At 47.5% G+C, this 14,483-nt stretch overlaps 2 protein-coding genes across 4 annotated transcripts in view; one reads left to right on the top strand and one right to left on the bottom strand.

The window, feature by feature from the left end:
* Positions 1 to 14,483, bottom strand: part of PI4KA (phosphatidylinositol 4-kinase alpha) — a 116,078-nt gene that overhangs the window by 48,181 nt on the left and 53,414 nt on the right. The gene's annotated exons all lie outside the window — the stretch shown is intronic.
* On the top strand, positions 702 to 12,933 carry SERPIND1 (serpin family D member 1). Its single transcript, XM_080821030.1, has 5 exons — positions 702 to 795; positions 4,790 to 5,685; positions 9,159 to 9,432; positions 11,259 to 11,403; positions 12,093 to 12,933. The coding sequence occupies exons 2-5, from the start codon at positions 4,806 to 4,808 to the stop codon at positions 12,282 to 12,284; spliced, it is 1,491 nt and encodes a 496-aa protein (XP_080677156.1). The 5' UTR covers positions 702 to 795; positions 4,790 to 4,805; the 3' UTR covers positions 12,285 to 12,933.

Below are 14,483 nucleotides of genomic sequence, written 5' to 3'. Positions count from 1 at the left end.
CTCCCTCTCCCTCTGTTCTGCCCTCTCCCTGCCTCGTGCTCATCCTCTCTCTCAAATAAATAAAAAATATTTTTAAAAAAATGAAGGGTGGTATTAGCTCCACAGATCCCTGTGAATGCTTAGGTGGACCAGAGCTTGGGGAGCTCTGCTCAGTAATACCCTATCTGTCCTGTAACAGCTAAGGAAGCTGGACTGCAAGCCTGGCACAGAACACAGTGAGCGAGCCCTGGCTGAAGAAAGTTCTGTACCAAGTTCTCCTTACACTAGAGATCACTGATCACATTCTCTCCCTTCCACTTTTTACAGAGGGACACACTCGTGGAAGCATGGGGACACTTGCCTAGCAGCCGCATTAGGCCTAGAGACCAGACCACGGCCAGATCATCTGAGTGGGAGAATCCAAAGCTGGAAGGCACATGAGTGGGCCTCTGCTTTTAGGGGAGCATCACAGCTACCCCCAATGCAACCCAGTCCCTAGAGCTCTGAAGAGTGTCTCATTATGTGGTGGCTTCAGCAAGGACTGAGCCCACAAGCACGTCGACACAATGGCAGTCATGCCTTCAAAACGCCAGCTGTACCAGAACTAGAGCAGAGGAGTCAGAAGTCACTCAGCAGAGATCAAAGACCCAGCCGAGGGGGGTTGTGCTGACAAAGCTAGTTGAATGGTATTTGATTTGGGACATATTTACTTTGAAAAATACCCAACACCGGCCCAGCACCAAAGTTCACATTGAAACGCCGCTGGTGACCTTGGCTCATTTCATCTCTGCAACACCACTTCTCAGAAGCACAGAGGTGAGTTTGGTTTTTAACATTTCTGCCGATTTTAAATTCTTACTTGCAGTGGTTAGAGATGGGTAATGTGCATTTCTCTATCAAACTACAAATTCAAAAGCTTTCTACACTGTTTTAAAAATGGAAAAACGGTTTTGTTTTTTAGTCTGCCTAATATAACATTCTGTCAGTAACATTACTTACACAACTGACAACATTGGAATAGGAACTAGAATAGGAAAGTATTGTGCCTATGTTAAATTATCTTAAGTATGTAATGGTACTATGATGGTGCATGAAATATCCCTGTCCTTAGGCATTTTTCCCTGATATATTCGAATTAAAAGTTAGAGGGACACACCAAAAGTGACCTACCTACTCTCAAAGGTTTCAGAAAAAAAAAAAAGAGCATATGTGTGTGCCTGCTTGTGTACACACCCATACGCACAGATGTGTATATATGGAGAGAAAGCCATAAAGCAACTGTTCCAAAATACAAAAGCTAGTGAATCTGGGAAAAGGGTATACAGGGGCTGTTCTCTGCCAGTCTTCCTTCCTTCCTTCTTTCTTTCTTTCCTTCCTTTCTAAGACTTTATTTATTTGACAGAGAGAGACACAGCGAGAGAGGGAATATAAGCAGGGGGAGTAGGAGAGGGAGAAGCAGGCTTCCTGCCAAGCAGGAAGACCAACATAGGGCTCGATCCCAGGACCCCAGGATCATGACCTGAGCCGAAGGCAGACACTTAAAGACTGAGCCACTTAGGCAACCCTTATGTCGGTTTTTCAACTTTTCTAATGTTGGAAGTTATTTCAAAATGAAAGGTTTTTAAAACTTCAAGCAGTCACTTCTCCCCCATCATATCTGCCTTCTTTGGGCCTGAAGACATAGCCAGGAGGGACTAAGGTGTCCAGGTGTTATGCTTTGATGTGTGACCAAAAAGGCCAACCTTGCTCCATACTACTGGCATGAGAAAGTACCATATAAAGTTCCCAGAAAGGCAAACTTTTGAATGATTTACCTTTAAAAAATACTGCTTCTCTTCAAAAATAGTCACCAGGATTTAAACATAACCTAGTGGTAGTTTTAAAGTATCTTATATATGGGCATCTGGGTGGCTCAGTGGGTTAAGCCTCTGCTTTCAGCTCAGGTTGTGGTCTCAGAGTCCTGGGATCGAGGCCCGAATCAGGCTATCCGCTCAGCAGGGAGCCTGCTTCCCCTCCCCCTCTCAGCCTGCCTCTCTGCCTACTTGTGACCTCTTTCTCTCTGTCAAATAAAGAAATAAAATCTTTTAAAAAAATAAAGTGTCTTATATAATTGTTATACTAAATGGCAAAATGATAGGAAGACTGGCCTTTTATTATTATTATTATTATTATTATTATTATTTTAAGATTTAATGTGACAGAGAGAGAGCACAAACTGGGGGAGAAGCAGAGGGAGAGGGAGAAGCAGACTCCCTACTGAACAGGGAGCCCGATGTGGGGCTCGATCCCAGGACCCCGAGATCATGACCTGAGCCAAAGGCAGATGCTTAACTGAGCCACCCAGGCGCCAAGACTGGCCTTTTAGATCCTTAATTTCGATTCACAGAAAATATAAGAGTTTTTTTCTCCTTCCTCTGATAAGGGAATACTGAACACTATTTTTGAATTTTCATCATCTAATGCATCTTATACAGAGTATCAGAAGCTTCTATACACACTATATGAACACAGGATAAAAAACATGAATGTCTTCACCTCTGCCTCCTTATCTGGTCTCAGATTCCTTTCCCTGAACTCTTATTTATTCAAGTTGTTGTTTTTTTAACCTTGTTTTTGCCTGAGAAGGATCTTCCTAAGTGCAGCCTAGCAAGAAGACTTCAACCAAGTTGCTCGCTTTCTTCTTTTCTAACTTTTTACAGTGTATTGCTGTCAATATCCATGCCCAGTTCTATCTGGAAACTGGCCCAGTTCTACCTCCAGCCAGACACATCAGAAATGGTTTCTCATGCCTGGGCCAAGTGTACAGCACCGCAGCCTCGGCTGGATGCTGGAGGGAGGGGGTGGGGTTGGAAAAGACAACAGACATTTTCAAAGTAAGAAACAGGTGACTTGCTCCCTCCAAAGTGTGTGATTCAGAGGTCTTTCGGTGGTCATTAGAACAGCATTTGAGCTGATTATTTTCATGGTACTGTTGGGGAAGACCCAAGCAGGGAGATGGGGGTAGGGTGGAGGTGGGTGGGCAGGGAAACCAGTTCTAGTGCTTGGAGGCAAAAAGGCAGAGGCCCCACTGCCACAAACAGTCATACAGTGACATAAGGCTCAGGATCCTGGTATATAAAATGCTGGAAGGATGATGTTAAGTTACATAGGTTAAATTCCTTGCACAGCACCTGGCATCCAGCAGACTCTATCAAGAGTCACTGCTGTCATCAACATCAACAAAACTGAGAGCATCACAAGTTGGGTATCTGTATAGCTAGGCCCAAATTCAGACTAACAAGTCCAAATGTTTCCTGAACAGACACCAGTAATTCTTATCTGGCCTGGACTGGTACCAGATACTCTGGTCCTCCAATATCTAGTTAATGGGAGATGGTTCCACACACACAACAAACTTGACAAGATACAGTTCTTCTTTCCAGGTGGTTCAGAAGTGACACTGGGATCATGTACGATGGTATAACATTATAAATCCCTACCACTGCTGTCCTAGTGAAACACAGAAACATCAAATAATAGCTCATCTACCCAGGATGCAATTTAAATGCAGGAAGTAAGCAAAAGAGAGAAAAAGCCATTTGGCAGGTAAAATTGATCTGACAAGTCATGACAGGTCCTTCCTTGGAACAAGGCAGGGGATAAGTAAAGACAGGCTTACCACAGTATATGCAGTAAAACCTTATTTATTTGACTTTATTTATTTGAGAGAGAGAGCACGAGCGGTGGGAGGGGCAGAAGGAGAAGTAGACTCCCCTGCTGAGCGGGGAGCAGGACATGGGGCACGATCCTGGGACTTCAGGATCATAATCTAAGCCAAAGGCAGACGCTTAACTGACTGAGCCACCCAGGCGGCCCAGAACTCATCCTATTTAAATAATGGGACTTCCCCTCAGGCCTTCAAGAGAGAGCTTTCCAACATCATCCTCACACAGACCTTATAGAGCTGGTAAGATTACTCCCAACCCCATGCTCAAAGCAGTTAAGGAAAAAAGATTTAGTAGGTCCTCCTGACAGCATCAGGAGTCAAAGAACAGATGGAGAGAAGATAGGACACCTGTGGTAAGCCAGACAGCCTCACAGCCTCTGCGGCTCCAGGGGAAAGACAGGCTGCCAGCCACCTTTCACTGGGCACCCAGAGGATCTCTGTATTATGACAAATTCCAAATGTTATGCAAACTGCACAACCCCAAATAACGACACAAATTTCACATATCTTTAGAATATCTGTTTGCAGAAAGCCTGGCCCGTACGCCTTTTTCACTCTCTCCACTCAGGCCCCACCTCCCAGTGAAGCTTGGTGAAGCTCTCCTGGCAGCCCGCTCCTACCACAGGAGGCAGGGCCACACCCCAGCTCTGCACCCCTGCTTTGGTAGTGTCCTTATGAGAGCCCCCCTGCTTTACTGCATGTCTGTTCCCTGTCTAGCTGGCGGAGCCCCTTGGTGGGGGTGCCTCCAGTGCCTAATAAGTCTTTTGGAAAACAGGAGACAAAGTTTGGTGAGTGAATGAAAAAGAAACTCCCTGGTAACACTGAGTCCACAGGAATCTATATGGTCGCAGTGTTGTAAATCTTTACAGAAGGGATTCTCAAGTTGGGGCCCACAGATCCTTCAGGTAGGTTTATGAAGCCATACAAATGTTAGGTATCTGTTTATCTTCACCAGCTTCTCTTAAGATGTGTGATCGTAAAATGGTTAAGGACTGACACTCCCAGGGCATCTTCTGGGGTCAAAGCTATGGGCTTGCCCTCTGAGCACGCCAGTGGCCGGTCTGCAAGGCCACCTTTGACCCTGTCACTGGTTTTCTCCCCCAGCTTTAGCTCTGCCAAAATGAAACACCTTTTCCAACCCCTCATCGTTTCTCTCATCCTAATGTCCATGTGTGGGAGCAACAGCCTGACCAGTCAGCTTAAGAAAGGAGGGGAAGATTCTCCATCCGCAGACCCCCAATGGGGGCAGTTAAGTAGCAAAAACCTGAGCATGCCCCTTCTCCCTGCCGACTTCCACAAGGAAAACACGGTCACCAACGACTGGATCACAGAGGGGGAGGAGGATGAGGACTATCTGGACCTAGAGAAGATATTCAGCGAAGATGATGACTATATTGACATCATTGATGCGGTTTTGCCAACTGATTCAGAGGCCGGTGTTGGGAACATCCTCCAGCTCTTCCAAGGCAAGAGCCGGATCCAGCGTCTCAACATCCTCAATGCCAAGTTTGCTTTCAACCTTTACCGTGCACTGAAGGAGCAGGCCCATTCTTCTGACAACATCTTCATAGCCCCAGTAGGCATTTCCACGGCCATGGGTATGATTTCCTTCGGCCTGCAGGGGGAGACCTATGAACAAGTGCACTCGATTTTGCATTTCAAAGACTTTGTCAATGCCAGCAGCAAGTATGAGATCATGACCATTCACAATCTCTTTCGTAAGCTGACTCATCGCCTCTTCAGGAGGAATTTTGGGTACACACTGCGGTCGGTCAATGATCTTTACGTCCAGAAGCAATTTCCAATCCTGGATGACTTCAAAAGAAAAGTAAGAGAGTACTACTTTGCAGAGGCCCAGGCGGCTGACTTCTCAGACCCTGCCTTCATATCAAAAACCAATAACCACATTCTGAAGATCACCAAGGGTCTCATAAAAGACGCTCTGGAGAATATAGACCCAGGTACTCAGATGATGATTCTAAACTGCATCTACTTTAAAGGTAAGAAATAGCTTTAAGTTTCTCAAAATAAACTCCTGACATATTCTTTAAGTGTGCAGCTGGACTGAGCATCAAGAACTGTATTCTCCAGCTCAATTTACCCAGGAAACCAAGTCACAAGGTCAGCTCACAGGGAAGATCAGGATGAGGTGACAGCAGCAGCTGACACTGAGCCCTAACTCTGTGCTCTATGCTCGCAGAAACTTCAGCACAACCTTGTTATTAGCATCTCATTTTACAGACAGAGCCGCCAAGGCACAGAGAAGTAAAATGATGCTCCCAAGGCACATTATATATATATGGTGAACAGCCAGTTAGGGGCACAGCCAAGGTTGCAGGCCATCACTAGTGCTTTGTTAAATTGGAAGAAAAAAATGAAAAACCTTTTAAGCATTTGGCCATTTTGGATTTGGGTTTTTTTCCATCTCCTTTCCCAATTATCCGTAAGCAGGAATATGGACAAGAGGCTGAAGACAGGTGTCTGAAAACTGTTCAGCTTGACTAACATTAATACCTGCAACTCATTTTCAGGACCCTTGTGCACTAATGGGAAGGAGAGGTGGGGAAATAAATTATTATCTCCAGACCAACTATTCTGGGCCAGACAAGCAAGGAGGACATTCCCTACCCCCAAGCCACTACACAGACATAGGACCCCTGGGATCCTGGAAGTAAATGGGCAATGGACTTGTAAAATCCAGACTCGTTCACAGCGCCCTCACTGGGACTTGAACTGGAAGAAACTTCTACCTCATTCTACAAGCCTAGAGAGCCAAAGGGCAGACACTAGAAACGCGTCCACATCTCAGTGACTCATGGTAACATACAACCACTCTCCTCTCCGCCACCAAAACCTGGTGGGCACCAGCTAGAATCAGTCCCTGAGGACTGGGAGGCTATGCTTCCTTGCTAGTTAGCTCTAGCACTGGTTATGGCAGCCCAGGGAGACGAAGGACAGGTACCCTCTCTTGGCTGCCACTCTGGGGTGGTGGGGCTGCCGAGGGAGGACCGAGGCCTTCCAGCAGCTGAACCAGGCAGGCATTCTGCCAGATGAGGAAAGTAAGGCTGAAGCAGCCAAGACCAAAGGAGGGGCATGGAGGCTGAGCCAGACCCCTGGGCTTCCCTCTCAGAGGCCAGGCACACCGCTGGCCTTGTAGTGGGTGTTCAAAGGCTGAGGCTCTAATAGGCTTGTGACAGACACACAGACACATGCCATATATGCATACATATGGTGAACACACATATGTGTTTTTTAAGAGAGACAGTGTGAATGTAGGCAGCGGGGAGGAGGAGAGGGAGAAAGAGAGAAAGAATCACAAGAAGGTTCTACAACCAGCACGGGGCCCGAAGTGGGGCTCAATCTCACCATGCTGAGATCATGATCTGAGCTGAAATCAAGAGCTGGGCGCCCCCCCCATACACTTTTTATTACTGATCTTAAGTACATGGAAGTGAGCAAACTGCTCAAGCCCTGGCCTCCCCACTTCTTATTCATGTGGCCTTGGGCATGTCATTCAATGTGTCTGGGACTCAGGTTCCTCATCTTTATCACAGAGATGATGGTAACACCTGCTCTGACAGGGCTGTGTGCAGCACTGTAAGACAGAGTGATGCAGTGCTAGCATGGTATGTGGCAAGAGCTCAATGAACTTGAAGGAGTAAAACTGCAGATGTCAACATCATATAATATATTAGGTAGGTATGATACTGCTAGTGACATTCATTCTGCTTCTGTGACCAACTAACCTATGTTTAGGAACAGCTTTACAACAGCTGTAGTAACTTATACTAGTTACTCGGGCAGCACCTGATCCATTGGTCTGTGGGGGTGCCCCAAACATGAGTGCCTCTGCACTAGGTTGGCCAAGTGATCAGAAGCAGGCAGAGAAACACAGCAACAAGCCATTCCCGCCAGCAAGGACTGCAGAATGACTAGGATAGTCGGTTTACCACCTCTGGCACATCGTAACCAGTGCCACGCCAAGGGGTTAAAGTGGCAAATATACGTGTGTTCTTTTCCCCTCATGTTGGATGGTCACTTAATTTACCACTGGAATCAGAGGGATGAAATACCTATAGCACACAATCTTTCACGGAGGCTTTTTTTTTTTTTTTTAAATCACAGATGCTTATCAAAAGAAATGACGGTCTAGAAATATAATTTTAATCGCTAGCTCCTCAATGTGTTACTAATTTGATTTTTTAAAAAATGTTTTATTTATTTATTTGACAGAGAGGGAGAGAGAGTGCGAGCGAGCACAAGCAGGGGGAGCAGCAGGCAGAGGGAGAGGGAGAAGCAGGCTCCTCGCTGAACAGGGTACCTAACAACACAGGGCTCGATCTCAGGACCCTGGGATCATGACCTGAGCTGAAGGCAGACACTTAACCAACAAGCCACTCAGGCACCCCACAAATTTGATTTTTAGTTCAAATATTATAACCGCCTTGTAAAGCACAATGAAAACGGAGGCTGGGTCTCAGGAGGAAGTCAGAAGGAAAACCAGGTGACGTGTGGCTCCAGCAGAAGCACAGTGACATCTGTGCTTGCCACAACCTGGTGGGGGAAGCACCCCCAGCACCTCGGCGGTAAAGGCCAGGGTTGGTGCGAACACCCTACAATGCACAGGGCAGCCTCCACAACACAGATCTGCCCCATGTCAACAGTGCTGAGGCTGAGAAGCCGGGGAGGAGGCTTATCTCGTCCCAGTGGCTCTACCTACTAGTCAGAAACCCTGAACAAGTTACTTTGTTTCTTTGTGCCTCAGTTTCCTCCTCTGTAAAACAAGGCTTCTAATAAAAAAACACACATCTCATATGGTTGCTAGGAAGAGGAAATGAAGGATATGGGAAAGATGCTTGGGCAAATGCCTGGCACACTGCCAGTTCTCAGTTGTCAGTCAGCAGCCATTATCATAGTCACTAGCATCTTAGAGACAAAATAGACATGCACTTACTCCTGGACACACAGCATTATACCAAATCTGATGGCATCATCAGTGTATCCTTCTAGTCCTGATGGAGTCAGAGTGGAAGGGAGGAAAGACGCTGAAACAGTAGCCATGAGCAAAAAGCTGCTCATTTTACAGGTCAGCAAGTAAAGGTCCAGGCACGTTCGGCATCTTGCTATAGCCAAACAACTAGTTAGTTCCCTCATCTAAACCAGAATTCATTCCAGTCTGTCTAACTTCTCTACCATTATCATACTTCCTATGAGTATGTCAGCATTCTGACCTTGGAATCATTTGGAATAGCAGTCCTCAAAGTGTAGTCTCCAGACCAAGAATTAGCACTACCTGGGAACTTGCTAGAAATGCAAGTTCTTGGTTGAAATTAGACCTACAGAACCAGAGACTTAGGGGTGGGGGGTGCAGTCAGAACAAGCCCTCCAGGTGTTTCTGATGCATGCTCACATGTGTGGACCATGGCTTTAAAATAGTATTTTAATAAAAGCCCTGTTCTTTTTGACTTTACAGGATCCTGGGTGAATAAATTCCCTGTAGAAATGACACACAACCACAACTTCCGGCTGAATGAGCGAGAGGTGGTCAAAGTTTCCATGATGCAGACCAAGGGGAACTTCCTGGCAGCAAATGACCAGGAGCTGGACTGCGATGTCCTGCAGCTGGAATATGTCGGGGGCATCAGCATGCTCATTGTGGTCCCGCACAAGCTCTCTGGGATGAAGACCCTCGAGACACAGCTGACGCCCCAGGTGGTGGAGAGATGGCAGAAAAGCATGACAAACAGGTACCTGAGGTTGAATGTTTGCTCTTTTGATCTTTGGGAAGCTGGGAGAGACCAGAAACACTGGGAATTTTGGTCATTTCAAGAAGGGAGACATGTGCATAAAAAACCCAAGAACTGCCATCTTGGGCCACTCTTGTTAATTCAGCCCAAACTTCCTGCTCAGTGAGAAGCAATCAGACAGCATCTGTGAGACACATCTGCCCCCCACCCCACCATATGACAGTTTCATATGTGGGGGGCAGGTGACTTAGAGCCAGCTCAGAAACAATCCTGGCCCTGCCACCTACTTGCTCTAGAGCTTTGAGCCCTGGCTTCATCACTCATAGAAGCAGCACAATTCTATGACTTCCCAGGATTGCAGAGAGACCTAGAAAAATGACTCTGAGCACCCATCACAGTGCCTGGTGCCTGTGATAAGCTCTCCCTTCCCTGTGCAGGAAATGCTATAGGCCTCATAACCTATTCAGGACATGTTGTTCATGATTTTCCTCTCTCATTACTCCAGAGTCAAAACTACAGGTTTTAAGTAGTTACTATGATTATTAGTGGAACATGGCAGAAAAAATAGAGAAGTAACATTTCTGTTTTATTGGAAACTGGCTAGGCCCATATTAAGATGTGAATCTGGTTCAGGTCTCCTTTTGTGACAAGAATGCAGAGAAATGGAACAAACCCAGAAGAGGGCTCTTAGAGGAAGGTATTCGCCCAAGGAGTCAATGAGTCATCAGGCCCTGTCAATTTTTCCTTAGAAATGTCCTCTCTGTACCCACCTCCTTCCTAACCTCACTGTCTATGACCTCCACCCTGAGCCAGGAAGGCCTAACCAGCCTGCCCATTCCATTCCTCAAGCCCCATGGCACTGGCCCCCAAACAGCGTCCCCAAGACACCCACTGGCTCCAGCTCCTCTTCTCAGAAGCTCTCTATGGGCCACCTGTCCACAGGATACAGCTCAGCTTCTTGGCCAGGCCCACAGACACAGTCCCCCAACTGACCTGCTTTGTCCCTCCCCCTCTTCCCTCCCCCTGCCCAGTGCCCCTCTGCATGCCAGCCAGACCATGGCTCAAGCTCCCTCCAGGCTTGGCTCACGCCATCTCTCAAGCTATGGGCAGCCTTCTAAGCCCCAGGAATACCCCCTCCTCCTCACTCCCTGCTGGATGGCTCCAGTAGTTAGATCTGTCCTGGTTGTTCAGACATTACCCTACCACCTTTACCATTTTGCTGCTTCACACACCTGAGTCCTGGCTTGTCAAAAGGAAAGCAAACTCTTCAGCTGTGTCTAATGTCTCTTTATCCCCTTTGTGTGCTGGACTTGGCCCCATGGGCAGTGTAGTTGCTGTTTATCCATAAGGACTAAACGTGTTGAGACAAGGACAGAGAACTAAAGTTTAGCACTTTCCGGCATGTGAAGGGTTCTTTTTTCTGTACACTGATCAGATATTCAACTGCTTACTTGACAAAATAAGAAATGTGTAAAATCAAGGACCCAAACAAGAGAATTATTTCAGATATTTTTCAAACCACAAACCAGTATAGTTCTGGAGCTCACCTGGAAGGCGGGCCTTGAACCCCACAGTATGGAGGAAATGACTACCTAGCACTAACCATGCCTCCATTTTAAGGAACCAGAATTATAATGGATGGTCTTTCCCCAAAACTCAACTGACAGTACTAGGATATGAATTTCAAGAAGTGCTGCATCCATTTTGTGGTAAAAGCAACCTGGGGTTGATGGGAGAAATGAGGTTGTGGACATTTGAGGGAAAAACAGGATTCTTTTGGAACTTATGGTTCAATAAAACTGGGCCCCCTTTTCTTCTCTGCCCAGAACTCGAGAAGTGCTTCTGCCAAAATTCAAGCTGGAGAAGAACTACAACCTGGTGGAGGCCCTGAAGTCAATGGGGGTCACGGCACTGTTTGACAAAGACAGCAATATGACAGGAATCTCAGACCATAGGATCACCATTGATCTGGTACGTTCTCCCCTTGTCCACCCTCCACCTCTCCCCAGAGTCTGCCCCCAGCAAAGCCTCCCTCCTGCCTGGTCTGACTTCACATGTCAGCGGTGCTGAGTCTACCAGACACTGAGTGGGCAGGGTAATCTGTTTTAGGAAGCAGCGTGGGAGTGAGCCTCATTCCTGCTGACTGCAGAAAGAGAGGAGGTGTGTGCCCCGATCCGTGAAACAGGTACACCCAGCTGAATCATGAAAGACCCGATAAATATATGCAGAGAAGGTGCAGACCTGCATGCTGAACCTGAAATAACAATAGAAACTCCACAAAAAAAGAAGAGAGTATCAGTCCAAAAAAACCCATGCAGATCCAGGCCCCACCCTCCTGGCAGTGCTCCTACAGTGTGCGAAGGAGACGGGGCCTGTAGCTGCCGTCTTGCTGGCAGACCACTCATACTATGACGACCACCAGGAGCGGCTGTGGTGCTGGAATTTAGAGATATGCATTGTTTATATGACACAGCCTCTGAGCGCAATTACTGTATCTGGCAGGAGGAGAGAGAGACCTTCAAGGGTCATTCTGGCCAGCTGTGGTTTGTGCCTTGTATGTGGCATTTCCACCCTGAATGACAGGAGACTCCACTATATTGTCTATCCCTCTGTGTGCCCACTGACCAGATCTGACAACTTTCCTTTCCACTTTGAAATAGTTCAAGCACCAAGGAACCATCACAGTGAACGAGGAGGGCACCCAAGCTGCTGCCATGACCACGGTGGGGTTCATGCCACTGACCACCCAAGTCCGTTTCACTGTCGACCGCCCCTTCCTCTTCCTCATCTATGAGCGCCGTACCAGCTGCCTGCTCTTCATGGGGAGAGTTGCCAACCCCACCAAGTCTTAAAGGTGGAGGTCTGGGCATTTCAAGTATCTTGGGGGGCACCCTGTAATCCTGGTTCCATTCTAACAATGAGAATGGAGATGTTTTGGCATCATGGCTTTCGTGGTTTATGCTACCATTCTGAAATCGACGCCCATAGCAGAGAAGAAATTTACAAATGACTGAGAAGCTCATCGGAATCCGCTCAGCACAGTGAACAATGCCAGCAGTTCATAGAGGTTAACATACCTGTGATAAGTCAGCTGTTACATAGGGTGTGTCAGCAACATATAGACCGGCTTCCTCCTGCCTCCTCAGTGCAAAGCTATAGAGGGCTTACCTGTGTACCTCCTTTCCTTGCTGTCCCCATTCTTGAACTTTTGGCTCTATCACTCAAATTACCAGCGCTCATCTGGACACAGAATACAGAAATGAGCTGCAGGACTAATTTCTCACCTCTCCCAAGGATGGTGCCCAGGACAGAAGCAACCTCATGACATTCACGGGGTGCCCTGGGTGTTAGGGCTTAATTCTCTCAAGGCCTAACCTTGTGAACTGATGCTAAATGTCATCTATACTTCTGCTGTCACCTCACTGCTGCCCAGAGGACAGGGTGTACACATGGCCATGCCTTCCACCTTAGAGATAAATAAATATTGCCACTTTTACTGTATGTCTGCTATGATTCTCTATTTTTTGAGGCTCAGTAACTAAGAAAAGTCAAATTCAAAATAGCTGACATTCCCAGGAATGACAAAGGTTGACAAAAAACAATTTGAGTTCTTCATGGTGACTCAGGTGCTACACAGCAGGCATACTCCTCGGGATCAGGACGTGGTGAATGTTGCTAAATCCTGGAGGCAACAATGCTGTGGATGGGGCTTTGTAGAAATTCCTGAAATGCCAGTCTTCATGTGGGGCACATGCTTTGGCTTTCATCCCTGGACGCAGGGAGACCCTCAGATGAGTTCCCATAGTGGGTCTGGTCTGAGAAAGCAAGCGACATTCAGATGTCTTGATGTTTTGCTACTTGGGTAAAATGAGCGGAATTCAAAAAGGCTGCTCAGAATTCAAGGCTCCTGGTGCCTCTGCAGTGCTGGGGACTCTGGGCAGTAATGCTGAGAGCATCACAAATGCTGTGTGTGCAGCTAACTATGACCCCGGAGCCCTGCAAGAGAGGCTTTCTCTTCTCTGCAGACGAGGTAGAGCAGGGTTTGAGTACAGGTTGGCTTGACTCCAGAGTCACCCACAGAGTCTTATCACGGAGGGCTTTGACTCAGTGAGACCAATACTAGTCATGGTGGCAGAAAAAGGAGAGCACCTCACGCTCCCCACTGTAGGGGGGCACTGTGATGGGTTTGCCTGCAGGTTATCGCTGAGTCCTCCTGCCAACACTAGGTGGTTCACACTGTTATCCCCTCTTTTTGGCAGAAGAAACAGCTGAGGTTTCAGAGGAGACATGATCCACCCTAGGCCCTGCTGTTCGTTGGTAATTCCTCTCCACGTGCTTCCTTTCCAAATTCCTGCACCTCCACCTCCTGTATCTCCAGTGCAGGGTGGAGGCTACGTCTTTGCCTATCATACTTCCAGACCTCTAGGGGAGCCCTGAGTTGGCTCACACCCCACTTCTTGAATTCCTTCTCCAGTGCACTTCCGCACTGTCGGTTCCTGGTGCTTGTTCCTGCTTTTCTTGTCCTGCTGCTGGTTTCTTGTGTTCCTCCTATTCCTAAATGTGGCTCTCTCAAAAACCCCGCCTATAGCCCTTTGCCATGTCTGTCCCCTACCCAAAAGGTGACCCTTCCAATGTGGCCCGCCCCACCTCTGCTGGAGCCAGCCCAGGCTCCTCTGTGATCTGGCCCAGGCCAAGGCCCTCCAGCATCCATGCTTTTTGTTCACCTACATCCAGTCAGAACGCACCCAGACCCTCTCTTTCAGGAACTAGCTGATCCAGGTTTCAAGGCATTAGAGTATTAATTCAGAACACAGACTCTGAGCCAGGCTGCCTGGGTCCCAACCCTGGCTCTGACATTTAGTAGCTGTGGGACTCTGAGGCAAGTTCTGTACCTCAGTTTCTCCACCTGTAAAATAGGGATAATAACAGGGGCGCCTGGGTGGCTCAGTGGATTAAAGCCTCTGCCTTCAGCTCAGGTCATGATCCCAGGGTCCTGGGATCGAGCCCCACATCAGGCTCTCTGCTCAGCGGAGAGTCTACTTTCCTTCCTC

This window comes from Martes martes (genome assembly GCF_963455335.1).
Source record: "Martes martes genome assembly, chromosome: 13".
In the NCBI taxonomy this organism is placed as follows: domain Eukaryota; kingdom Metazoa; phylum Chordata; class Mammalia; order Carnivora; family Mustelidae; genus Martes; species Martes martes.
The sequence above is the reverse complement of the archived record's forward strand: the minus strand, read 5'-3'. Positions and strand labels throughout refer to the sequence as shown.